General features: G+C 54.0%; 1 protein-coding gene across 9 annotated transcripts in view; it reads left to right on the forward strand.

The window, feature by feature from the left end:
- The window catches only part of LOC132830202 (equilibrative nucleoside transporter 1-like), a 245,423-nt gene that overhangs the window by 156,389 nt on the left and 64,982 nt on the right, over positions 1 to 24,052 (forward strand). For 5 of the 9 annotated variants that reach the window (XM_060847762.1, XM_060847778.1, XM_060847740.1 and 2 more), the window contains 8 exons: positions 453 to 526; positions 4,618 to 4,699; positions 8,200 to 8,375; positions 12,852 to 12,991; positions 17,163 to 17,297; positions 18,857 to 18,954; positions 19,234 to 19,333; positions 21,469 to 21,569. In XM_060847762.1, coding sequence (XP_060703745.1) covers positions 495 to 526; positions 4,618 to 4,699; positions 8,200 to 8,375; positions 12,852 to 12,991; positions 17,163 to 17,297; positions 18,857 to 18,954; positions 19,234 to 19,333; positions 21,469 to 21,569 — 864 coding nt within the window. In that variant the 5' untranslated portion in view covers positions 453 to 494. Of the gene's footprint in view, positions 1 to 449; positions 527 to 4,617; positions 4,700 to 8,199; positions 8,376 to 12,851; positions 12,992 to 17,162; positions 17,298 to 18,856; positions 18,955 to 19,233; positions 19,334 to 21,468; positions 21,570 to 24,052 lie in introns of all 9 variants that reach the window. The other 4 variants (XM_060847769.1, XM_060847747.1, XM_060847790.1 and 1 more) reach the window with 2 other exon arrangements.

Genomic DNA, 24,052 nt, shown 5'->3' on the forward strand with positions numbered 1-24,052 from the left:
CCCTACCTTCTTAAAATATTTTGAGGGGATCCGGTCTGGTCCATGACAACGTCAGTGCCTCTGTGTGTGAGTCTATAATGTGTGTGCTTAGGTATTTGGGTGTATATGCATGTAGACTGCAGTGTGTGAGCACATGTGTGCCCCTATATAACTGCGTCAGGCTGTGGGTCAGTCTCAGGGTCCAGATTAGAGTGGTGCTGGAAAAGCACAGCAGGTCAGGCAGCATCCGAGGAGCAGGAGAATCAACGTTTCGGGTAAAAGCCCTTCATCACCCCTTCCTGGTGAAGGGCTTTTACCCGAAACGTCGATTCTCCTGCTCCTCGGATGCTGCCTGACCTGCTGCGCTTTTCCAGCAACACTCTCACCTGGGCTCTAATCTCCAGCGTCTGCAGGACCCACTTTCACTGGGTCAGTCTCAGGGAGAGTGATCTGTGTTCTTTCCCCCCCAGCAGATTTGAAAAGATTTCCTAAGTTTGTTCAGGGAACATCGGACAATGACGACAAAACAACAGGAGCCCGTGGACCGGTGAGTGCACAGTCTAGTTTGGAGGGAGCTGTGGACTGGACTGGGAATCCTGAAGATGGAGACTGTGGTTTCAGTGGGGAGGGGGTGACAGGGGATTTGGGGAGGGGGTATACAGTTGGGGAAAAGGATTAGAAGTTCAGTCCGTGAATGAAATAACAGGGGAAAGTGGGAAAGGGATTAATATGGAGAGGGCTGGACTGGGGAATAAGTAAAGTCAGGGCCCAATGCGAGGTATTTGAAGGCAGTCAGAGTGAGGGGGTTTCAGGAGGACCCAGAGACCTAGACCAGGCTCCTGTGGGTTTAAACCTGAGATAGAAACAGTTTAGTGAAGGAAAGGTATGAAGAGATAAAGGCCTAAGGCCTAAGGCATGGTCTCATTGAACAGCAGAACAGGCCAAAGGAGTTGAATGGCCTACTCCCATTCCGATTGGAAACTAGCAATCCTGAGAGCCAGGATAATGCTGTGTAGACGCAGGATCGAACTCCAGCCCAGGAGCTGGTGGAGAATAAAGAAATTAATAAATCTGCAATTGGACTGGGTCCCAGAGTCACCGAGTCATACAGCACAGGAACAGACCCTTCGGTCCAACCAGTCCGTGCTGACCATAATCTCAAACTAAACTAGTCCCAGCTGCCTGCTCCTGACCCACAGCCCTTTCCTAGTCATGTATCCATCCCCAAATGTCTATTAAATGCTGTAACTGTCCCCACATCCACCACTTCCTCAGGAAGGCCATTCCACACCACAACCACCCTCTGCCTCACGTCTTTTTATAAATCTCTCCCCTCTCACCTTAAAAATGTGCTCCCGAGTCCCCAGGAAAGGCCAGCTACCATTAACTCTGTCGAGACTTCTCATTACTTTATGAACTTTGATCCGGTCACCTCTCAATCTCCAAGCTCCAGTGAATAAAGATCAGATTTAGATTAGATTAGATTCCCTACAGTATGGAAACAGGCCCTTCGGCCCGACCAGTCCACACTAACCCTCCAAAGAGTAACCCACCCAGACCCATTCCCCTCTGACCAACTGACATGTGCAGTTTAGCACGGCCATTCACCTGACTTGCTCATCTTTGGACTGCGGGAGGAAACCGGAGCACCCGGAGGAAACCCACGCAGACACGTGGAGAATGTGTAAACTCCCAGCCTATCTGGGCTTTCCTTATAACTCAAACCCTCCCACACCCGGCAATGTCCTGGTTAATCCCTTCTGAACCTTTTCCAGTTTAATAATCTCCTTCCTCTAACAGGGAAACCAGACAAGGCCTCACCAATGTCCCGTACAACTTCAACATGACGTCCCCAACTCCGCTACTCAAAGGACTGAACAATGAAGGCAAATGTCCCAAACACCTTTATAACCACCTTGTTTATATATGACACAAACTTCAAAGGATTATGTCCCCACACTCCTAGGTCCCCCTGGTCCAAGGCCCTATCATTAGAAAAGGACAATACTGTCGAGGAGAACAATGAGGTACGGGATACTAGACTAGAAAGGAGCGAGGTTAGTTACATACAGGTGTTACCAATACTAGGAGGAGTGAAAGTAGACAAGTCCCCTGGGCTGGATGGGATTTATCCGAGGATTCTCTGGGAAACTAGGGAGGAGATAGCAGAGCCTTCGGCCTTGATCCTTGAGTCGTCATTGTCTACAGGTTTGGTACCAGAGGACTGGAGGATTGCAAATGTTGTGCCCTTGTTCAAGAAAGGCAGTAGTGATGACCCAGGTAATTATAGACTAGTGAGCCTCATTTTTGTTGTAGGAAAGGTTTTGGAAAGGATTATAAGAGATAAGATTTATAATCATCTAGCAAGCAACAATTTAATTTCAGATAGTCAACATGGTTTAGTCAAGGGCAGGTCGTGTCTCACAAACCTCATTGAGTTTTTTGAGAAGGTGACCAAGCATGTAGATGAGGGTAGGGCAGTTGACATGGTATACATGGACTTCATTAAAGCCTTTGATAAGGTTCCACATGGTAGGCTGTTGGAGAAAATGCAGAGGCATGGAATTGAGGGCGATTTAGCAGTTTGGATTAGAAACTGGCTTTCTGAAAGAAGGCAGCGAGTGGTGGTTGATGGAAAATATTCAGCCTGGAGTCTGGTTACTAGTGGGTGTACCACAAGGGTCTGTTTTTGGACCTCTGCTGTTTGTCATTTTTACAAATGACTTAGACGCAGGCATAGGTGGATGGATTAGTAAATTTGCAGACAACACTAAAGTTGGTGGAATAGTGGTCAGTGTGGAAGAATGTTACAGGTTGCAGGGAGACTTGGATAAACCGCAGAATTGGTCTGAGACGTGGCAAATGGAGTTCAATGCAGATAAATGTGAGGTGATGCACTTTGGGAAGAATAACAGGAAGGCAGAGTACTGGGTCGATGGAAAGGTTTTTGGTAGTGTGATGTGCAGAGGGATCTTGAAGTCCATGTCGTAGATCCCTGAAAGTTGCTACCCAGGTGGATAGTGCTGTTAAGAAGGCATATGGTGTGTTAGGTTTTATTGGTAGAGGGATTGAGTTGCGGAGCCGCAATATCATGCTGCAACTATACAAAACGCTGGTGCGGCCACACTTGGAATATTGTGTGCAGTTCTGGTCCCCATATTTCGGGAAGGATGTGGAAACATTGGAAAAGGTGCAGAGGAGATTTACCCGGATGTTGCCTGGTCTGGAGGGAAGGTCTTATGAGAAAAGGCTGAGAGACTTGAATCTGTTCTCATTGGCAAGAAGTAGGCGAAGAGGGGATTTGATAAAGACATACAAGATGATCAGAGGATTAGATAGGGTAGCATCAGTGTGTACAAGGGGGCATAACTACAAATTGAAGGGTGATAGATTTAAGACAAATGTCAGAGGCAGGTTCTTTACTCAGAGAATGGTAAAGGTGTGGAATCCCCTACCTGCTAATGTAGTCAACTCAGCCACATTGGGGAGATTTAAACAATCCTTAGATAAGCACATGGATGATTTTGGGACAGTGTGGGGGGACGAACTGAGAATAGTTCACAGGTTGGCGCAACACAGAGGGCCGAAGGGCCTGTTCCACGCTGTATTGTTCTAATTAACTGTATAAGCCATACCTTTGGTTGTTGTATAATACCTCACATTTATCCCGATGAAACTCCCTCTGCCATTTTTCAGCCCATTGACCGTTTGATCAAGATCCCTTTGTAACCTGAGGAAACCTTCCTCATTGTCCACCAGCCGCCAACGTTGGTGTGCTCCACAAACCTACTCACCAGGCCGTCCATATTCCCAATCCAATCATTGACATGAATGACAAACAGAGGAGGACCCAGACCCGATCCCTGTGGGACACCACTGGTCACGGGCCTCCAGTCGGGAATACAGCCTTCCATCACCGCTCGGAGACAGGGAGGGCTGGAGGTGCTGGGGATCGGAGTCGAGGGCGTGGTGCTGGAAAAACACAGCAGGTCAGGCAGTACCTGAGGGACATGGGAGTCAACGGTTCAGGCACCTCCCCCACCGCGACCCCCTCCCCCACCGAGACCCTCCCCCACCGCGACCCCCTCCCCCACCGAGACCCTTCCCCCACCGAGACCCCTCCCCCACCGCGACCCCCTCCCCCACCGAGACCCCTCCCCCACCGAGACCCCTTCCCCCACCGAGACCCCCTCCCCCACCGCGACTCCCTCCCCCACTGGGACCCCCTCCCCCACAGAGACCCCCTCCCCCACCGAGATCCCCTCCCCCACCGAGACCCCTCCCCCACAGAGACCCCCTCCCCAACCGAGACCCCTCCCCAACCGCGACCCCCCTCCCCCACCGGGACCCCCTCCCCAAAAGAGACCCCCTCCCCCACCGAGACCCCTCCCCCACAGAGACCCCCTCCCCCACCGAAACCCCGTCCCACCGAGATCCCCTCCCCCACAGAGACCCCTTCCCCACCGAGACACCCCACCCCCCATACCTCCCCCACCTAGCCCCTCCTGAGTGCAATGTTTCCGATGCCCCCCCCCCCCCGCTGTGTGGGCGGTATTTGGTGTGTAATGGGGGGGAGGAGGGGGGATGTGGGGTAGTCGGTGTCTGACTGGCTCAGACCTGTCTCTGCTCCGGGATCAGGTTCAGGATGGTCTGGCTGATCTTCTTCACCCTGGGGCTCGGCACCTTGTTACCCTGGAACTTCTTCATGACAGCGATTACGGTAGGAGCTTCCTCAACCCCCAACCCTCGCCACCCAACAATCTCCATCCCAATACCCTCAACCCTCACCACCCAACAATCTCCATCCCAACACCCTCAACCCTCACCACCCAACAGTCTCCATCCCAACATCCTCAACCCTCCCCATCCCAACACCCTCAACCCTCCCCATCCCAACACACTCAACCCTCCCCATCCCAACACCCTCAACCCTCACCACCCAACAATCTCCATCCCAACACCCTCAACCCTCGCCACCCAACAATCTCCATCCCAACACCCTCAACCCTCACCACCCAACAATCTCCATCCCAACACCCTCAACCCTCGCCACCCAACAATCTCCATCCCAACACCCTCAACCCTCGCCACCCAACAGTCTCCATCCCAACACCCTCAACCCTCCCCATCCCAACACCCTCAACCCTCACCACCCAACACCCTCAAACCAACACCCTCAACCCTCACCAACCCAACACCCCCATCCCAACACCCTCAACCCTCGCCACCCAACAGTCTCCATCCCAACACCCTCAACCCTCACCACCCAACACCCTCAAACCAACACCCTCAACCCTCACGAACCCAACACCCCCATCCCAACACCCTCAACCCTCGCCACCCAACACCCTCAACCCTGACCATCCTAACACTCCCCATCCCAGCACCCTCAACCCTCGCCAACCCAACACTACCCATCCCATCATCCTCAACCCTCCCCTTCCCAACACTCCCCATCCCAACATCCTCAACCCTCGCCATCCCAACACCCTCAACCCTCGCCATCCCAACACCGTCAACACTCCCCATCCCAACACCCTCAACCCTCGCCACCCAACACCCTCAACCCTCGCCACACAACATCCTCAACCCTCGCCATCCCAACACCCTCAACACTCCCCAACCCAACACCCTCAACCTCGCCATCCCAACACCCTCAACCCTCACCACCCAACTCCCTCAACCCTCGCCACCCAACACCCTCAACCCTCACCACCCAACTCCCTCAACCCTCACCAACCAACACCCTCAACCCTCGCCATCCCAACACCCTCAACCCTCGCCATCCCAACACCGTCAACACTCCCCATCCCAACATCCTCAACCCTTGCCATCCCAACACCCTCAACACTCCCCATCCCAACACCCTCAACCCTCGCCACCCAATACCCTCAACCCTCACCAACCCAACACCTTCAACCCTCACCACCCAACACCCTCAACCCTCACCCACCAACACCCTCAACCCTCACCACCCAACATCCTCAACCCTCACCACCCAACACCCTCAACCCTCACCATCCCAACACCCTCAACCCTTGCCAACCCAACACTCCCCATCCCAACACCCCCAACCCTCGCCAACCCAACACCCCCAACCCTCACCACCCAACACCCTCAACCCTTTCCAACCCAACACTCCCCATCCCAACATCCCCAACCCTCGCCAACCCAATTTTCCCCATCCCAACATCCCCAACCCTTGCCAACCCAACACTCCCCATCCCAACACCCTCAACCCTCGCCAACCCAACTCTCCCCATCCCAACACCCTCAACCCTCACCATCCCAACACTCCCCATCCCAACACCCTCAACCCTTGCCACCCAACACCCTCAACCCTCACCATCCTAACACTCCCCATCCCAGCACCCTCAACCCTCGCCAACCCAACACTCCCCATCCCAACACCCTCAACACTCCCCATCCCAACACCCTCAACCCTCGCCACCCAATACCCTCAACCCTCACCACCCAACACCCTCAACCCTCACCCACCAACACCCTCAACCCTCACCACCCAACATCCTCAACCCTCACCACCCAACACCCTCAACCCTCACCATCCCAACACCCTCAACCCTTGCCAACCCAACACTCCCCATCCCAATATCCCCAACCCTTGCCAACCCAACACTCCCCATCCCAACACCCTCAACCCTCGCCAACCCAACCCTCCCCATCCCAACACCCTCAACCCTCACGAACCCAACACTCCCCATCCCAACACCCTCAACCCTCGCCACCCAACACCCTCAACCCTCACCATCCCAATACTCCCCATCCCAGCACCCTCAACACTCGCCAACCCAACACTCCCCATCCCAACACCCTCAACCCTCACCATCCCAACACCCCCACCCTCACCAACCCAACACTCCCCATCCCAACACCCCCAACCCTCACCAACCCAACACTCCCCATCCCAACACCCTCAGCCCTCCCCAGCCCAACACTCCCCATCCCAACACCCTCAACCCTCGCCATCCCAACACCATCAACCTTCACCATCCCAACCCTCACCATCCCAAGACACTCAACCCTCCCCATCCCAACACCCTCAACCCTCACGAACACAACACTCCCCATCCCAACACCCTCAACCCTCGCCACCCAACACCCTCAACCCTCACCATCCCAATACTCCCCATCCCAACACCCCCAACCCTCGCCAACCCAACACTCCCCATCCCAACACCCTCAACCCTCCCCATCCCAACACTCCCCATCCCGACACCCTCAACCCATCCATCCCAACACCCTCAACCCTCCCCATCCCAACACTGTCAACCCTCCCCATCCCAACACCTTCAACCCTTCCCATCCCAACCCTCTCAACCCTCCAAATCTCAACATCCTCAACCCTCCCCATCCCAACACCCTCAATCCTCCCCATCCCAACACCCTCAACCCTCCCTATCCCAACACCCTCAACCCTTCCCAATTCAAGACCCTGCCTGCCCATCCCAACACCCTGCCTCACCATCCCAACACCTTTAACCCTCCCTATCCCAACAGCCTCAACCCTCCCCATCTCAACACACTCAACCCTCCACATCCCAACATCCTCAACACTCCCCATCCCAACACCCTCAAACCACCCCATCCCAACACACTCAACCCTCCTCATCCCAATACCCTCAGCCCGACCCATCCCAACACCATGCCTCCCCATTCCTACACCCTCAACCCTCCCCATCTCAACACCCTACCTCCAATACCAACACCCTCAACCCTCTCCATCTGAACATCCTCAACCCTCGCCATCCCAACAACCTGAAACCTCCACATCCCAACACTCTCAACCCTCCCCATCCCAAGATCCTCAAACCTCCCCATCCCAACACCCTCAACCCTCCCCATCCCAACACCCTCAACACTGCCCATCCCAACACCCTCAACACTCCCCATCCCAACACCCTCAACCCTCCCCATCCCAACACCCTCAACCTTCCCCATCCCAACACCCTCAACACTCCCCATCCCAACACCCAGAAACCACCCCATCCCAACACCCTCAACCCTCCCCAAGCCAACACCCTCAACCCTCCTCATGCCAACACTCTCTCTCCCCCTCCCTCTCCCTCCCTCTCTCCCCCTCCCTCCCCCCACTCACCCCCGCCCTCCCTCCCCCTCCCTCTCCATCACCCCTCCCCCTCCCCCCCTCCCCCCACCCCCTCTCTGATGTTCACACTGACCCTTACTCTCTCCCCTTGTCAGTATTTTAAGTTCCAGCTGCAGGATGTGAATGTGACCATGGAGCGTTCCGGTCTGAATGGAACCGAAGGTGTGATCCAGGAGAACTACCTGCAGGGAATGTTTGGCAATATGATGACGCTGTGTGCCATGCTGCCGCTGTTGGTGTTCAGCTGCCTCAACTCCATCCTCCTCCAACGGTACGCCGCGCTGGTGGGGCCGGGGTCACCCGGTTACAGGGCTCGCGGTGTCTCCACACTGACCCCAACATAACCAGAGGGATACCCGGGGGACCAGGCGGACAGCAAAAGACCGAAAACAGAAGCTAGGAGGAGGAGCAGGCCATTCGGCTTCTCGAGCCAGATCTACTATTCCATAGGATCATGGCTGACCATCCTGGTTGTCATGTTATCGCCTTTAATCCCCACAGCCCGAAGAACCAAACATCTCCTTCTCAAAAGATTTTGGCCTGAACCACTTTCTGTGGTCGAACTCTCCACAAGCCCCACCATGTGTGTGGCTGCAGCCAGACCTCGGTCTGAAATGGCCTACCCTGTATCCTCACCCAGTCATCCCCAGCCTTGTAAACCCCCCAGTCATTGGAAAGATCTTTCCTGTCTTCACCCCGTCTCGTCCTGTTCAAACTTTATAGTTTTCTATGAGATCACTTCCTCGTTTTACTGAACTTCAGGGAATACAATCTGAACCAATCCCGTCTCTCTCCATCCACCAGTCCTGCCCTCCCAGGAATCAGCCTGGTAACCCTTCGCTGCCCTCCCTCCATCACCACAACATCCTTCCTCAGATAAGGAGACCAAACCTGTCCACAATACTCCAGGGGTGGTCTCCCCAAGGCCCTGTATAATTGCAGCAAGACCTCCCTGCTCCTGGACTCGAACCCTCTCACTATGAAGGCCCACATCCCATTTCCCTTCCTCACTGCCTGCTGTACCTGCACGCTGACTTTCAGAGACTGGGGTACAAGGACACCCAGGTGCCATTGCCCCTGTCCCTTTCCCAATCTGTCCCCATTCAGATCATCATCTGCCTTCCTGACCCCCCCAACCCCTCACATTGATCCCCATTATCCTGCATCTGCCATGTATTTCCCCACTCCCTCAGCCTGTCCAAATCCCACTGAGACATCTCTGCCTGTCCCTCACAGCTCACCCTCCCAGCCAGCTTTGTGCTGTCTGCAAACCTGGACAGATTACATTTAGTTCCCCCACCTCCGTCATTCATCTATATTGTGAATAGCAGGGTCCAAGCACTGATCCCCGCGGTATCCCACTGATCCCCACGGTATCCCACTGATCCCTGCGGTAACCCACTGATCCCTGCGGTAACCCACTGATCCCCGCGGTGTCCCACTGATCCCTGCGGTAACCCACTGATCCCCGCGGTAACCCACTGATCCCCACGATATCCCACTGATCCCTGTGGTATCCCACTGATCCCCGCAGTAACCCACTGAGCCCCGCGGTGACCCACTGATCCCCGCGGTGACCCACTGATCCCCGCGGTACCCCACTGATCCCCGCGGTGACCCACTGATCCCCGCGGTGACCCACTGATCCCTGCGGTACCCCACTGATCCCCGCGGTGACTCACTGATCCCCGCGGTATCCCACTGATCCCCGCGGTTCCCCACTGATCCCCGCGGTACCCCACTGATCCCCGCGGTATCCCACTGATCCCCGCGGTTACCGACTGATCCCCGCGGTACCCCACTGATCCCCGCGGTACCCCACTGATCCCCGCGGTATTCCACTGATCCCTGTGGTATCCCACTGATCCCCGCGGTAACCCACTGATCCCCGCGGTGACCCACTGATCCCCGCGGTATCCCACTGATCCCCACGGTATCCCACTGATCCCCGCGGTTCCCCACTGATCCCCGCGGTACCCCACTGATCCCCGCGGTATCCCACTGATCCCCGCGGTTATCCACTGATCCCCGCGGTACCCCACTGATCCCCGCAGTATTCCACTGATCCCTGCGGTGACCCACTGATCCCCGCGGTATCCCACTGATCCCCGCGGTAACCCACTGATCCCTGCGGTAACCCACTGATCCCCGCAATATCCCACTGATCCCTGTGGTAACCCACTGATCCCGGCGGTAACCCACTGATCCCTGCGGTGACCCACTGATCCCTGCGGTACCCCACTGATCCCCGCGGTTACCCACTGATCCCCGCGGTGACCCAATGATCCCTGCAGTACCCCACTGATCCCCGCGGTGACCCACTGATCCCTGCGGTACCCCACTGATCCCCGCGGTTACCCACTGATCCCCGCGGTGACCCAATGATCCCTGCAGTACCCCACTGATCCCCGCGGTATCCCACTGATCCCCGCGGTATCCCACAGATCCCCGCGGTATCCCACTGATCCTCGCGGTATCCCATTGATCCCCACGGTATCCCACTGATCCCCGCGGTACCCCACGGATCCCCGCGGTAACCCACTGACCTCCGCGGTATTCCACTGATCCCTGCGGTAACCCACTGATCCCTGTGGTACCCCACTGATCCCCGCGGTAACCCACTGATCCCCGCGGTAACCCACTGATCCCCGCGGTATCCACTGATCCCTGCGGTGACCCACTGATCCCCGCGGTGACCCACTGATCCACGCGGTACCCCACTGATCCCCGCGGTATCCCACTGATCCCAGCGGTAACCCACTGATCCCCGCGGTACCCCACTGATCCCCGCGGTATCCCACTGATCCCCGTGGTACCCCACTGATCCCCGCGGTATCCCACTGATCCCCGCGGTACCCCACTGATCCCCGCGGTATCCCACTGATCCCCGCGGTATCCCACTGATCCCCGCGGTACCCCACTGATCCCCACAGTAACCCACTGATCTCCGCGGTATTCCACTGATCCCTGCGGTAACCCACTGATCCCTGTGGTACCCCACTGATCCCCGCGGTAACCCACTGATCCCCGCGGTAACCCACTGATCCCCGTGGTACCCCACTGATCCCCGCGGTAACCCACTGATCCCCGCGGTAACCCACTGATCCCTGTGGTACCCCACTGATCCCCGCGGTGACCCACTGATCCCCGCGGTGACCCACTGATCCCTGCCCCAAATGCTACATCACAAGTTCTTGAAATCACTCCTTGTCTCCGCCTCGCCTGCTTTCTCTGGGAGTGAATCCCATCGCCTCCCTGCTCTCTGGGTGAGGACATTTCTCCTCAGCTCAGTCTGAAGTGGTTTACTCCACTTTCTCGTCCTGCGATCCCTGGTTTTAGATTAGATTACTTACAGTGTGGAAACAGGCCCTTCGGCCCAACAAGTCCACACTGACCCGCCGAAGCGCAACCCACCCATACCCCTACATATACCCCTTACCTAACACTACGGGCAATTTAACTTGGCCAATTCACCTGACCCGCACATCTTTGGACTGTGGGAGGAAACCGGAGCACCCGGAGGAAACCCACGCAGACACGGGGAGAACATGCAAACTCCACACAGTCTGAGTCAGGAATTGAACCCGCATCTCTGGTGCTGTGAGGCAGCAGTGCTAACCACTGTGCCACCGTGCCGGACAATGCCGGAACATCAGGAACATCCCTCCTGCGTTGACCCTCTCTGATTGTAAACCTCCTACACTGATAATTTTCTCTTCATACCCTGATAGAAATGTTTCCCGAGAGTTTGTACTTTCTCTCCCCGGGTCTCTCTGATACGGTGTTCCTGCTCTTCCCCACTTCCTTTTTCCTGCTTTGCTGAGATCTGAACAGTTTCCAATCCTCAGGAATGTTTCTCGTTTTTGGCTAGTCTGTGTGACCCTTCCTATTTTCTGATCTAATACGTTTCCTCATTTCCCCTCGTTAGCCATAGTTCCTCGCTCTTCTATGTTTGTGACAGACAGGAACGAGGAATTAAAACACAAACCTATCATTGCTGGAGAAACAATTCCTGAAGAAGGCTCATTGGACTCGAAACCTTAACATTGCTTTCTCTCGATTTGTAATGCCAGACCTGCTGAGTTTCTCCAGCTAGTTCTGTTTTGTGTCAGATTTCCAAAGATTGCAGCTCTGTGTTTTATTTTAGGAGTGAGCAATAATTGCAGTTCCTGGAAGTACTGTTTCAATGTTTGCCACTGTCTACCCTGTGTGACCCCCCCTCAGTAATATCACCCCAATCTCTGACAGCCAGCTCACACCTCAGACCATTAGATTCGGGACCCTCTCTCTCTGTCTTGATGAAGAATTCTCTTGTAAATGCTTACTTTTCCTGAAAAGGCTTCCAAGTAGATTTCCAATTATTCCTTTCACATTGCACACTTCCCAGTCTTGAAGAGTTTGTTAGTTGATCCAGAAAACCATCTCAAACACACTCTCGAACTTTCCCCTGTCAGGTATTATTATTGATTTGATTTGTCCAATCTCCATCCAGTGAGAGATGCCCATCATCCCAGCAGTGCCGGTTCTGCTTCTGCCTGGAATTTCCTGTTTGACCCCTTCCCTGACGTTTCGCACAATTGAATATAGATGGAGAATCTTGCCGTGTTCCAGCTCAGGGCAAGGATCTAGGATTGGATAACTCGGAATAATATTGGAAAGAGTGGGCTCCCCAACAGCTGTGTCTGGACCAGATTGGGATCTTGGGAACAGGTTGTAAAGTAACAGTCTCCTCTCTCCCCAAAATCAGGATCCCAGAGGTGGTCCGGATCTGTGGATGTCTTGCTGCTATCTTCATCCTGTTTCTCTTCACCTCTATCCTGGTGAAAGTCTCCCTGGAACCCATTGTCTTCTTCGCTGTCACCATGCTAACGATCTTCCTTATCAACAGTAAGTCTACAACGTGCTGAGAGTGTAACAGGATACAGTGTGTGTGTGTCTGTGTGTGTCTGTGTGTGGGTGTGAGTGTGTGTCTGTGTGTGTCTGTGTGTGAGTGTGTGTGTGTGTCTGTGTGTGTGTATATGTCTGTGTGTGTGTGTGTGTGTGTGTCTGTGTGTGAGTGTGTGTGTGTGTCTGTGTGTGAGTGTGTATATGTCTGTGTGTGTGTGAATGTGTCTGTGTGTGTACCCGCACTTGAGAGTGAATAAACGAGTGTGAGTGTGTAAGTGAGAATGTCTTTCAGATACTGGGTCAGTAAGTGTGATTTGGAGGCTAAGTATTGTCCTTTGTGAGTGTGAGCAGTATGTGTGAGTGTGTCAGTGTGCAGGACAGAGCATGTGTCTACAAGACTGTGTGAGTGTGAGCAATGTGTGGGAACTGGTGTATAAGTGTGAATGTGCAGAGTGTGTATGTATGAGAGTGGGTGAGTGTGAGCAGGTGTATAAGTGTGAATGTGCAGAGTGTGTGTATGAGAGTGGGTGAGTGTGTGAGTGTGAGCAGGTGTATAAGTGTGAATGTGCAGTGTGTGTGAGCAGGTGTATAAGTGTGAATGTGCAGAATATGTGTCTGTGAGAGTGAGTGTGTGAGTGTGAGCAGGTGTATAAGTGTGAATGTGCAGAGTGTGTCTGTGAGAGTGGGTGAGTGTACGAGTGTGTATGTGAGGGTGCATCAGTGTGAATGTGCAGAGAGTGTGTGTATGAGAATATGAGTGTGAGCAGATATATAAGTGTGAATGTGCAGAGAGTGTGTGTGAGAGTGAGTGAGTGTGTGCTGGTGTATAAGTGTGAATGTGTGAGAGTGGGTGAGTGTGTGAGTGTGTATGTGAGGGTGTGAGTGTGAGCGCCTGTGTGATTGTGTACATTGGGAGTATATCATATAGCAGGGAAACAGGCCCTTCAGCCCCACCCATCCATGATCAGATTTCTTCAACAGAGCCGGTCCCATTCGCCTGCATTCAGCCCTTCACCCTTTCCTGTCCACGTGGCTGTGGGGTGATTGTAGCTGCATCCATCATTGTCAAATATGTGTCAGTTCAAAGATATCCCAGAAAATTTGTAATCCAGTCTGCAATGTCTATCTATGGACACTCCTCTCCCTAAAAAAACCCGTCTCCATGGCAACATGAACTGTATGGGTCTTGTATCCAGGCAGAATTGCTCAGTAACTTCTAGACACCCAACTCCATTCCAACTTAGAATTAATTAGACAGTCTGAAATATCACAGCTTTGAACTCTTTAACAATGTGATGACATGAATCTACCCACAGGATGTACAAATCCACACAGAAACCACCAGACCAATTTAACATGACAAGCAGCATCTCACCCCAATGTTCCATCGTGCAGATTGGAGAGACCTCACTGGTGAGGATTTAAAGGAGAATTTGCCTTGCTTGGGGAAGAGGTCCCTATTATAATCCTTACCTTAAACTCTGTGTGATTAGAGCTGGAAAGGGAAACAGAGTGAATGGTACGAGTCTTCCTCAGAACAGGAAGTGCTGGAAACTAGTGTTTTACATGTTTTTGATAAAGGAGGAGACTTTGTTTTTACATTAGATTACTTACAGTGTGGAAACAGGCCCTTCGGCCCAACAAGTCCACACCGACCTGCCACCCACCCAGACCCCTTCCCCTACATTTACCCCTTCACCTAACACCACGGGCAATTTAGCATGGTCAATTCACTTAACCTACACATCTTTGGACTGTGGGAGGAAACCCACGCAGACACGGGGAGAATGTGCAAACTCCACACAGACAGTCGCCCGAGGCGGGAATTGAACCCGGGTCCCTGGCGCTGTGAGGCAGCTGTGCTAACCACCGTGCCGCCCCAATGGAGCAAGTGGAGCAGATTACGAGGGTGTCCATAGAGAAAGATAATGGGCAGAATAATAGTGCTAAAGAAGAGGTAGGAATGTAAACAGCGGGAGTGAGAAGCTGCACCCTGCCCATTGCAAACTCAGCAACACCAGGGTATGGCCAAGAGAGGGTGGGATGGCGAAAGTAAAATAAAGGAACAGAGCTCATGCTCGGAAGCTGTGAGTCAGCATTGAGACCACAGGACTGTAACAGGCCCTGGGGGTATGAGGTGTGTTCCTGGAGCTTGCGAAGTGTTTTGTTGGAACATTGCAGCAGGACAATGTTAGTGTGGGGGCAACGGGGGGTGTTATAGAAATGGCAAGTAACTGGGAGACCAGGGTCAGTCCGACAGACCCAGTCTGTGAGTGGTCTTGGCAGGGTGCAGGAGATGGCAGTGGGAGCAGTGAGTACAGGAGGCTGGATTGAAGGAGGTAGACTTGGACACTGCTTCACCTGGAAGGTGTATGTGAGGCTTTGGAAAGTGAGGGGGGAGAGGTGTTACATCTTCTCAAGTTGGAAAGGGAGAGACAACAAATCTATAGATGAGGCTATCCTGGATCTGGAGGCAGGTTTGAGAATTACCCACAAATCAAATGTCCCTTAGGAACTAGTGATCATAACATGATAATATTTAATATTCAGTTTGAAATTGAGAAAATGGTTTGGAAGTATGTGTTTTTAACATAAAGCAACAGCAATATAATGAAAATAGAGGTTTAGTTTATATTTTTTGTGGGATGTGGGTGTCGCGGGCTGGGTCCAGTATTTATTCCCCGTCCCTAGTTGCCCCCTTGAGAGGGTGGGGGTGAGCTGCCTCCCTGACCCGCTGCAGTCCTTGTGCTGGGGGTAGACCCACAATGTCCCTGAGGGAGGGAATTCCAGGATTCGGACCCAGCAACACTGAAGGAACGGGGAGATATTTCCCAGTCAGGGACGGAGAGGGGCTGGGAGGGGAACTTGCAGGGGGTGGGGTTCCCGTGTATCTGCTGCCCCTTGTCCTTCCAGATGGAAGGGGCTGTGGGTTTGGAAGGTGCTGCCTGAGGGTCTTTGGGGAGTTCCTGCAGTGTATCTTGTAGATGGTACACACTGCTGTTACTGAGGGGGGGTGGGGGGAGGGAGGGGATGGTACACACTGCTGTTACTGAGGGGGGTTGGGGGGGAGGGAGGGGATGGTACACACTGCTGTTACTGAGGGGGGGTGGGGGGAGGGAGGGGACGGTACACACTGCTGTTACTGAGTGTCGGTGGGGGGGAGGGAGGGGACGGTACACACTGCTGTTACTGAGGGGGGGTGGGGGGGAGGGAGGGGATGGTACACACTGCTGTTACTGAGGGGGGGTGGGGGGAGAGGGAGGGGACGGTACACACTGCTGTTACTGAGGGGGGTGGGGGAGGGAGGGGACGGTACACACTGCTGTACTGAGGGGTGGTGGGGAGTTCCTGCAGTGCATCTTGGGATTGTTCTCCATGGGGCAGAAAAGGTCAAGAGGAGATTTCTTTGAGATGTTGAAAATATAACGAGTTTGTTGAGAGTAAAAGTGTTCCAATGAGAAGGTCAGTAATGAGAGGACACAGGGTCAGGTTGAACCAGGAGGGGGCTGAGGGGAAACCTGTCAGGCACTGTGTTATTGGGATATAAAACCAGCTGTCTGAGGGCATGGCAGGAATCCGTCCGGAAAGAATTCACTGAGTAACTGTGAAACCTTGCAGAGCACCCGCTGAGGATGTAGGAGAAAGGTACTTAGTGGAAAACTCTTTCAGAGAACATGCACAGCTCAATGGGCTGAGTGGCCTCCTCACTGCCTCATTACCCAGTGACTCTGACAGCAGGAGAGTGAGCAAAGGTGGAGCGGTCTTCACAGAGAGCAGAGAAAGCCGCTGTTATACCCATCAGGATGTACCAACCCGGCACAGTTACACACACACTGGGCCAAATGGCAACAACGAGGTGTTGCAATTGTCTACAGCTAAAGGGAATATCAAAACAGAGGCAGCCGGTGAAAGGAAGGTGGCTCAGTGGTTAGCACCGCTGCCTCACCGCACCAGGGACCCAGGTTCGATTCCCGCCTCAGGCGACTGTCTGTGTACGTCCTCCCCGTGTCTGTGTGGGTTTCCTCCCACACTCCAAAGGTGGTCAGGTCAGGGTGGATTGGCCGTGGGAAATGTAGGGTTACAGGGATCGGGTGGGGATTCCCACACTGCAGGGATTTAATGCTGCTGATTTCCTCCACACTGTGTGTCTGTCTGTCTGTCTCTCTTGCAGGTTTCGGAGCTGTCCTGCAGGGCAGTATCTTCGGCCTGGCGGGGTTACTGCCTGCTTTATACACTGCTCCCATCATGAGTGGTCAGGGAATGGCAGGAACCTTTGCAGCAGTGGCCATGATCTGCGCCATCGCAAGTAAGGGATCGCCTCACCACCACCATCACCATCACCGAGCACAGAGCCGCAGGAGCAACACACTACACGGCCACACACAGCCCAATCCCCTCCCAAACACCAAGGCAGCCATGCAAGCAGAAACTGCCCTGGGAGAGCTTGATGGAAACAGTGTAGAGGGAGCTTTACTCTGTATCTAACCCCGTGCTGGCCCTGTCCTGGGAGGGTTTGATAGGGACAGTGTAGAGGGAGCTTTACTCTGTATCTGACCCTGTCCTGGGAGTGTTTGATGGGGACAGAGTAGAGGGAGCTTTACTCTGTATCTGACACTGTCCTGAGGGTGTTTGATAGGGACAGTGTGAGGGAGCTTTACTCTGTATCTGACCCTGTCCTGGGAGTGTTTGATGTGGGCAGTGTAGAGGAAGCTTTACTCTGTATCTAACCCCGTGCTGGCCCTGCCCTGGGAGGGTTTGATGGGGACAGTGTAGAGGGAGCTTTACTCTGTATCTAACTCTGTGCTGTCCCTGCCCTGGGAGTGTTTGATAGGGACAGTGTAGAGGAAGCTTTACTCTGTATCTGACACTGTCCTGAGGGTGTTTGATGGGGGACAGTGTGAGGGAGATTTACTCTGTATCTGACCCCGTGCTGTCCCTGTCCTGGGACTGTTTGATGGGGGACGGTGTAGAGGGAGCTTTACTCTGTATCTAACGCTGTGCTGTCCCTGTCCTGGGAGGGTTTGATGGGGACAGTGTAGAGGGAGCTTTACTCTGTATCTGACCCCGTGCTGTCCCTGTCCTGGGACTGTTTGATGGGGGACGGTGTAGAGGGAGCTTTACTCTGTATCTAACGCTGTGCTGTCCCTGTCCTGGGAGGGTTTGATGGGGACAGTGTAGAGGGAGCTTTACTCTGTATCTAACTCTGTACTGTCCCTGCCCTGGGAGTGTTTGATGGGGACAGTGTAGAGGGGGCATTACTCTGTATCTGACCCCACACTGCCCCTGCCCTGGGAGTGTTTGATGGGGACAGTGTAGAGGGGGCATTACTCTGTATCTGACCCCACACTGCCCCTGCCCTGGGAGTGTTTGATGGGGACAGTGTAGAGGGGGCATTACTCTGTATCTGACCCTATGCGTTTTATCCTTTTAGGTTGATAAAGCCTATTATTTTAGCCATTGGCCATATTTCAGTGAGTTGTGCACTGGCGTTTCGAATCTATCCTCCTCTGTCGAACCCAGCACCATTGAAAATTCACGGTCCTCCCTCTCCCAGGTCCAAACTACGACAGTTTCCTGGTGCAAATCCATTTGCTGCACTGTTTCTCACCCACTCACTGTCAAACACTGTCCAGTTTTAACAATGTGAACATGTCCCGGTGCTGTGGTCAGGAAGGTGAGGATGGATCGCAGGGTAGGGAGAGGAGAACGTGGTTTTGGAGATGGGATGAGAGCGTTGGGGTAACATTGGGGACGAGGATTTGGGATGAGTTGGGAAGCTGGAATGTGGGGGGGATGTGTGGCTGGGATACAGGATGTGATTGAGATGCTTCGCTCCATCCCTGAAACTGTTTACTCTGTTTGTAGGCGGCTCCTCACCGACTGAAAGTGCCTTTGGGTACTTTAACACGGCCTGTGTGGTGATCCTGCTCGCGATTCTGGCCTACCTCGCCCTCCCCCATTTGGTGAGCTTTGTTTTCCTCTAACAGGGGTGGGGGCTGTGAGCTGGGGGGTGGGGGAAGGCACAGGGCCCCTTCATTGTGAGGACCCTCTCTGGGTCGGATTTGGTAAGGCACTAACTGCCCACTGTTCCCTCTGGGCGCGAGACCAGAAACGGGAACTCTGATTTCTCTCCACGGTTGCTGCCTGACCTGCTGAGTGCCTCCAGCAGTTTCTGATCTTGTTTCAGATCTGCAGCATCCTTCGTTTTATTTCTTGTCTGTGTGTCTTCTACTGCCCTGCAGGAGTTCTCTCGATATTACTTCAGTAAAGGGAAAACCGAATGGAAGAAGGGCCTGGAGAGAGAGGAGGAGAGGGTCTGTAAGATGGACCTGATCAAGCAAGGTGAGTACAGAGTGAGGGTTCACACCTTCAGCAGTGGGGAGGGTTACTCTCACTGGCCTACTCTCCCAGAGAGCCAGACTGACACACAACTTCAAATGGGACATTAACAAGAAAGTCTGAACCGAATTAATCCAACCTGGAATGTAAAGCCCTTCTGATGACAGCACTGTAATCATTATCAATTGTAATAAAAAGCCAATTCCATTGATATTCATGAGACAAGGGATGGCAGTATTTATTCCCCCGTCCCTAGTTGCCCCCTTGAGAGGGTGGGGGGTGAGCTGCCTCCCTGACCCGCTGCAGTCCGTGTGCTGGGGGTAGACCCACAATGTCCCTGAGGGAGGGAATTCCAGGATTCGGACCCAGTGACACTGAGGGAACGGGGAGATATTTCCCAGTCAGGGACGGAGAGGGGCTGGGAGGGGAACTTGCAGGGGGTGGGGTTCCCGTGTATCTGCTGCCCCTTGTCCTTCCAGATGGAAGGGGCTGTGGGTTTGGAAGGTGCTGCCTGAGGGTCTTTGGGGAGTTCCTGCAGTGTATCTTGTAGATGGTACACACTGCTGTTACTGAGGGGGGTTGGGGGGGAGGGAGGGGACGGTACACACTGCTGTTACTGAGGGGGGGTGGGGGGAGGGAGGGGATGGTACACACTGCTGTTACTGAGGGGGGGTGGGGGGAGGGAGGGGATGGTACACACTGCTGTTACTGAGGGGGGGTGGGGGGGAGGGAGGGGACGGTACACACTGCTGTTACTGAGGGGGGGTGGGGGGGGGGAGGGGATGGTACACACTGCTGTTACTGAGGGGGGGTGGGGGGAGGGAGGGGATGGTACACACTGCTGTTACTGAGGGGGAGTGGGGGGAGGGAGGGGATGGTACACACTGCTGTGTGTACCATCCCCTCCCTCCCCCCATCGACGCTCAGTAACTGCCGTGTGTACCATCCCCTCCCTCCCCCCCCCCTCAGTAACTGCAGTGTGTACCATCCCCTCCCTCTCCCCCACCCCCCCTCAGTAACTGCTGTGTGTACCATCCCCTCCCTCCCCCCATCGACGCTCAGTAACTGCCGTGTGTACCATCCCCTCCCTCCCCCCCCCCTCAGTAACTGCAGTGTGTACCATCCCCTCCCTCTCCCCCACCCCCCCTCAGTAACTGCAGTGTGTACCATCCCCTCCCTCCCCCCACCCCCCCTCAGTAACTGCCGTGTGTACCATCCCCTCCCTCCCCCCCCCCTCAGTAACTGCAGTGTGTACCATCCCCTCCCTCTCCCCCACCCCCCCTCAGTAACTGCTGTGTGTACCATCCCCTCCCTCCCCCCATCGACGCTCAGTAACTGCCGTGTGTACCATCCCCTCCCTCCCCCCCCCCTCAGTAACTGCAGTGTGTACCATCCCCTCCCTCTCCCCCACCCCCCCTCAGTAACTGCAGTGTGTACCATCCCCTCCCTCCCCCCACCCCCCCTCAGTAACAGCAGTGTGTACCATCCCCTCCCTCCCCCCCACCCCCCCTCAGTAACAGCAGTGTGTACCATCTACAAGATACACTGCAGGAACTCCCCAAAGACCCTCAGGCAGCACCTTCCAAATGCACAGCCCCTTCCATCTGGAAGGACAAGGGGCAGCAGATACACGGGAACCCCACCCCCTGCAAGTTCCCCTCCCAGCCCCTCTCCGTCCCTGACTGGGAAATATCTCCCCGTTCCCTCACTGTCACTGGGTCCGAATCCTGGAATCCCCTCCCTCAGGGACATTGTGGGTCTACCCCCAGCACACCGACTGGGATCATTCCACTGTCTCCTCCTGTTCCTTCACTCACCCATGCCTTTCCCAGTCTGACTGTAACTCTCCATCCCTGTTCTTTCACCCTGTCTGCCTCTCTCCATCTGATTGAAACTCCCCATTCCTGTTCTTTAACCCTCTCCTGCCTGTCTTCAGCCTGGCTGTAACTCTAAATTCCTGTTCTTTCACACTCTCCTGCCTGTCTTCAGTCTGATTGTAACTCTCCATTCTTGTTCCTTCACCCTCTCTGGCCTCCCCCAGTCTGACTGTAACTCTCCATCCCTGTTCCTTCACCCTGTCCTCCCTGTCTCCAGTCTGACTGTAATTCTCTGTTCCTATTGTCTCTCCTCTTTCTCAGACCCATCTCACGTATCTGAAAGGAGGGCATCTGCACAGTTAATGGAAAGCGCCAGCACAGAAACTCCGAGAAACGTCTCAGTCTTCACCATCTTGAGGAAGGTGTGTAATCTGTAGCTTTGTGCTTTTTTTTAAAGACGCTCAGTGATTGTATCGCCCCAGTGAGACTAAGGGTGACCCGGCCTCAGCGAAGGGGATCGCTCAGGGAAGGAGGGCAGTCACTGCCAGACTGAGGGGGCCAGACGTAAATGCATGTAACATACAGAAACGGAAATGAGTTTGTAGTGTAGGTTGAAATAGGCATGTACGATGTAGTGTCCAGCAGAGGAATATGGTTGTTAGGGAACCTGGGCTCGGATCGCAATGTCCAAGGATACAGGTTGAATCTAAAGGACAGGTAAATGGGCGGGGGTTGCCTTGTAAGTAAGAAATGAAATTAAATCAATAGCAAGAAGTGATATAGAGACGGAAGGTGTAGATTCTGTTTGGATAGAGTTGGGGAACCGCAAAGGATAAAAGATCCTGATGGGAGTTCTGTACAGGCCTCCGAGCAGGAGTTATGATGTGGGGAAGGAAATAAATCAGGAGATAGATCAGGCTTTAAAGATACTCTTACAATAATCACGGGGGACTTCAATATGCAGGTGCGCTGGGGAAATCAGGTTGGGAGCGGATATCAAGAAAAGGAATTTGTGGAATGTCTATGAGATGGTTTTTTGGAGCAGCTTTTGGTAGAGCGCAGGAAGGAACAGGCAGTGCTGGATTTAGTGAAGTGTAATGAGGCAGACTTGACTTAAAGTGAAGGAACCCCTACAGGACAATGACCATAATGTGATAGAATTCATGCTTCCCTTTGAGAGGGAGAAGCTGGAATCAGATGTAATGATATTACAATTGTGTTAAGGTAACTACAAAGACATGAGGGAGGAGTTGGCCAGAGTTGCTGGAAGGGGAGCCGAGCAGAGGGGATGATGGTGGAGCAGCAATGGCAGGCGTTTTTGGGGGTAATTTGGGAGGCACAGCAGAAATTCATCCCAAGGAAGAAGTAACTCACTAAAGGGGAGGATGTGGCAATCGTGGCTAACAAGGGGAGTCAGGGACAGAGAGTGGGAATAAAGGAGTCTTTCTCAAGATGGCAGCTGATGACCAGCGGAGTTTCACAGGGGTCAGTGTTAGGAGGACAATAATTTACATGATACATGAATGATGTGGAGGAAGGAACAGAGAGCACTGTTGCGCAAGGACACAAGGATAGGCGGAGGGGCAGGTCGTGTTGAGGAGGTGGGGAGGCTACAACAGAACGACTAGGATAGACAGGGAGAGTGGGCAAAACAGTAGCAGACACAATACACCGTGGGGAACGGTGAGGTTATACACTTGTATGAAGAATAGAGGCAGAGACTATTTCAAGGGACAGGCCTCAGAAATCTGAAGCACAAAGGGAGTTGGGAACCCCAGTTCAGGGTTTTAACATGAGGAAGGCCAGTGCAACGTTAGCTTTCATTTCAAGTGGGTTAGACTACAAGAGCAGGGCCGTACATCTGAGGCAGGAGAGGGCTCTGCTCGGAACGTGCTTGGAATATTGTGAGCAGGAAGGATGTGCTGGCATTGGAGGGGATCCTGAGGAAGTTTACAGGAATGATACCAAGGATGAAAGGGCTTGTCACATGAGGAGGGGTTGACGACTTTGGGTCTGTACACAGTGGAATCAGGAAGGATGGGGTGGGAGGGGGAGGTAAACTGAATACTGAGAGACCTGAACAGAGCGGATCTGGAGAAGAGTGAGGGGGCTTCCCATTGGTACTGACACAAGGGCCCGAGTGAGGGGGCTTCCCATTGGTACTGACACTAGGGCCCGAGTGAGGGGACTACCCATCGGTACTGACAGTGGGGCCCGAGTGAGGGGGCTTCCCATTGGTACTGACACTAGGGCCCGAGTGAGGGGACTACCCATCGGTACTGACAGTGGGGCCCGAGTGAGGGGGCTTCCCATTGGTACTGACACTAGGGCCCGAGTGAGGGGACTACCCATCGGTATGACATTAGGACCCGGCTGAGGGGGCTTCCCATTGGGACTGACACTAGGACCCAGGTGAAGGGGCTTCCCATTGGTACTGACACTAGGCCCCGAGTGAGGGGGCTTCCCATTGGGACTGACACTAGGGCCCGAGTGAGGGGGCTTCCCATTGGTACTGACACTGGGGCCCGAGTGAGGGGGCTTCCCATTGGTACTGACACTAGGGCCCGAGTGAGGGGGCTTCCCATTGGTACTTACACTGGGGCCCGAGTGAGGGGGCTTCCCATTGGTACTGACACTAGGGCCCGAGTGAGGGGGCTTCCCATTGGTACTGACTCTAGGGCCCGAGTGAGGGGGCTTCCCATTGGTACTGACACTAGGGCCTGAGTGAGGGGGCTTCCCATTGGTACTGACACTAGGGCCCGAGTGAGGGGCCTTCCCATTGGTACTGACTCTAGGGCCCGAGTTAGGGGGCTTCCCATTGGTACTGACACTAGGCCCCGGGTGAGGGGCCTTCCCATTGGTACTGACACTAGGGCCCGAGTTAGGGGGCTTCCCATTGGTACTG

This window comes from Hemiscyllium ocellatum, chromosome 3 (genome assembly GCF_020745735.1).
Source record: "Hemiscyllium ocellatum isolate sHemOce1 chromosome 3, sHemOce1.pat.X.cur, whole genome shotgun sequence".
Taxonomy (NCBI): domain Eukaryota; kingdom Metazoa; phylum Chordata; class Chondrichthyes; order Orectolobiformes; family Hemiscylliidae; genus Hemiscyllium; species Hemiscyllium ocellatum.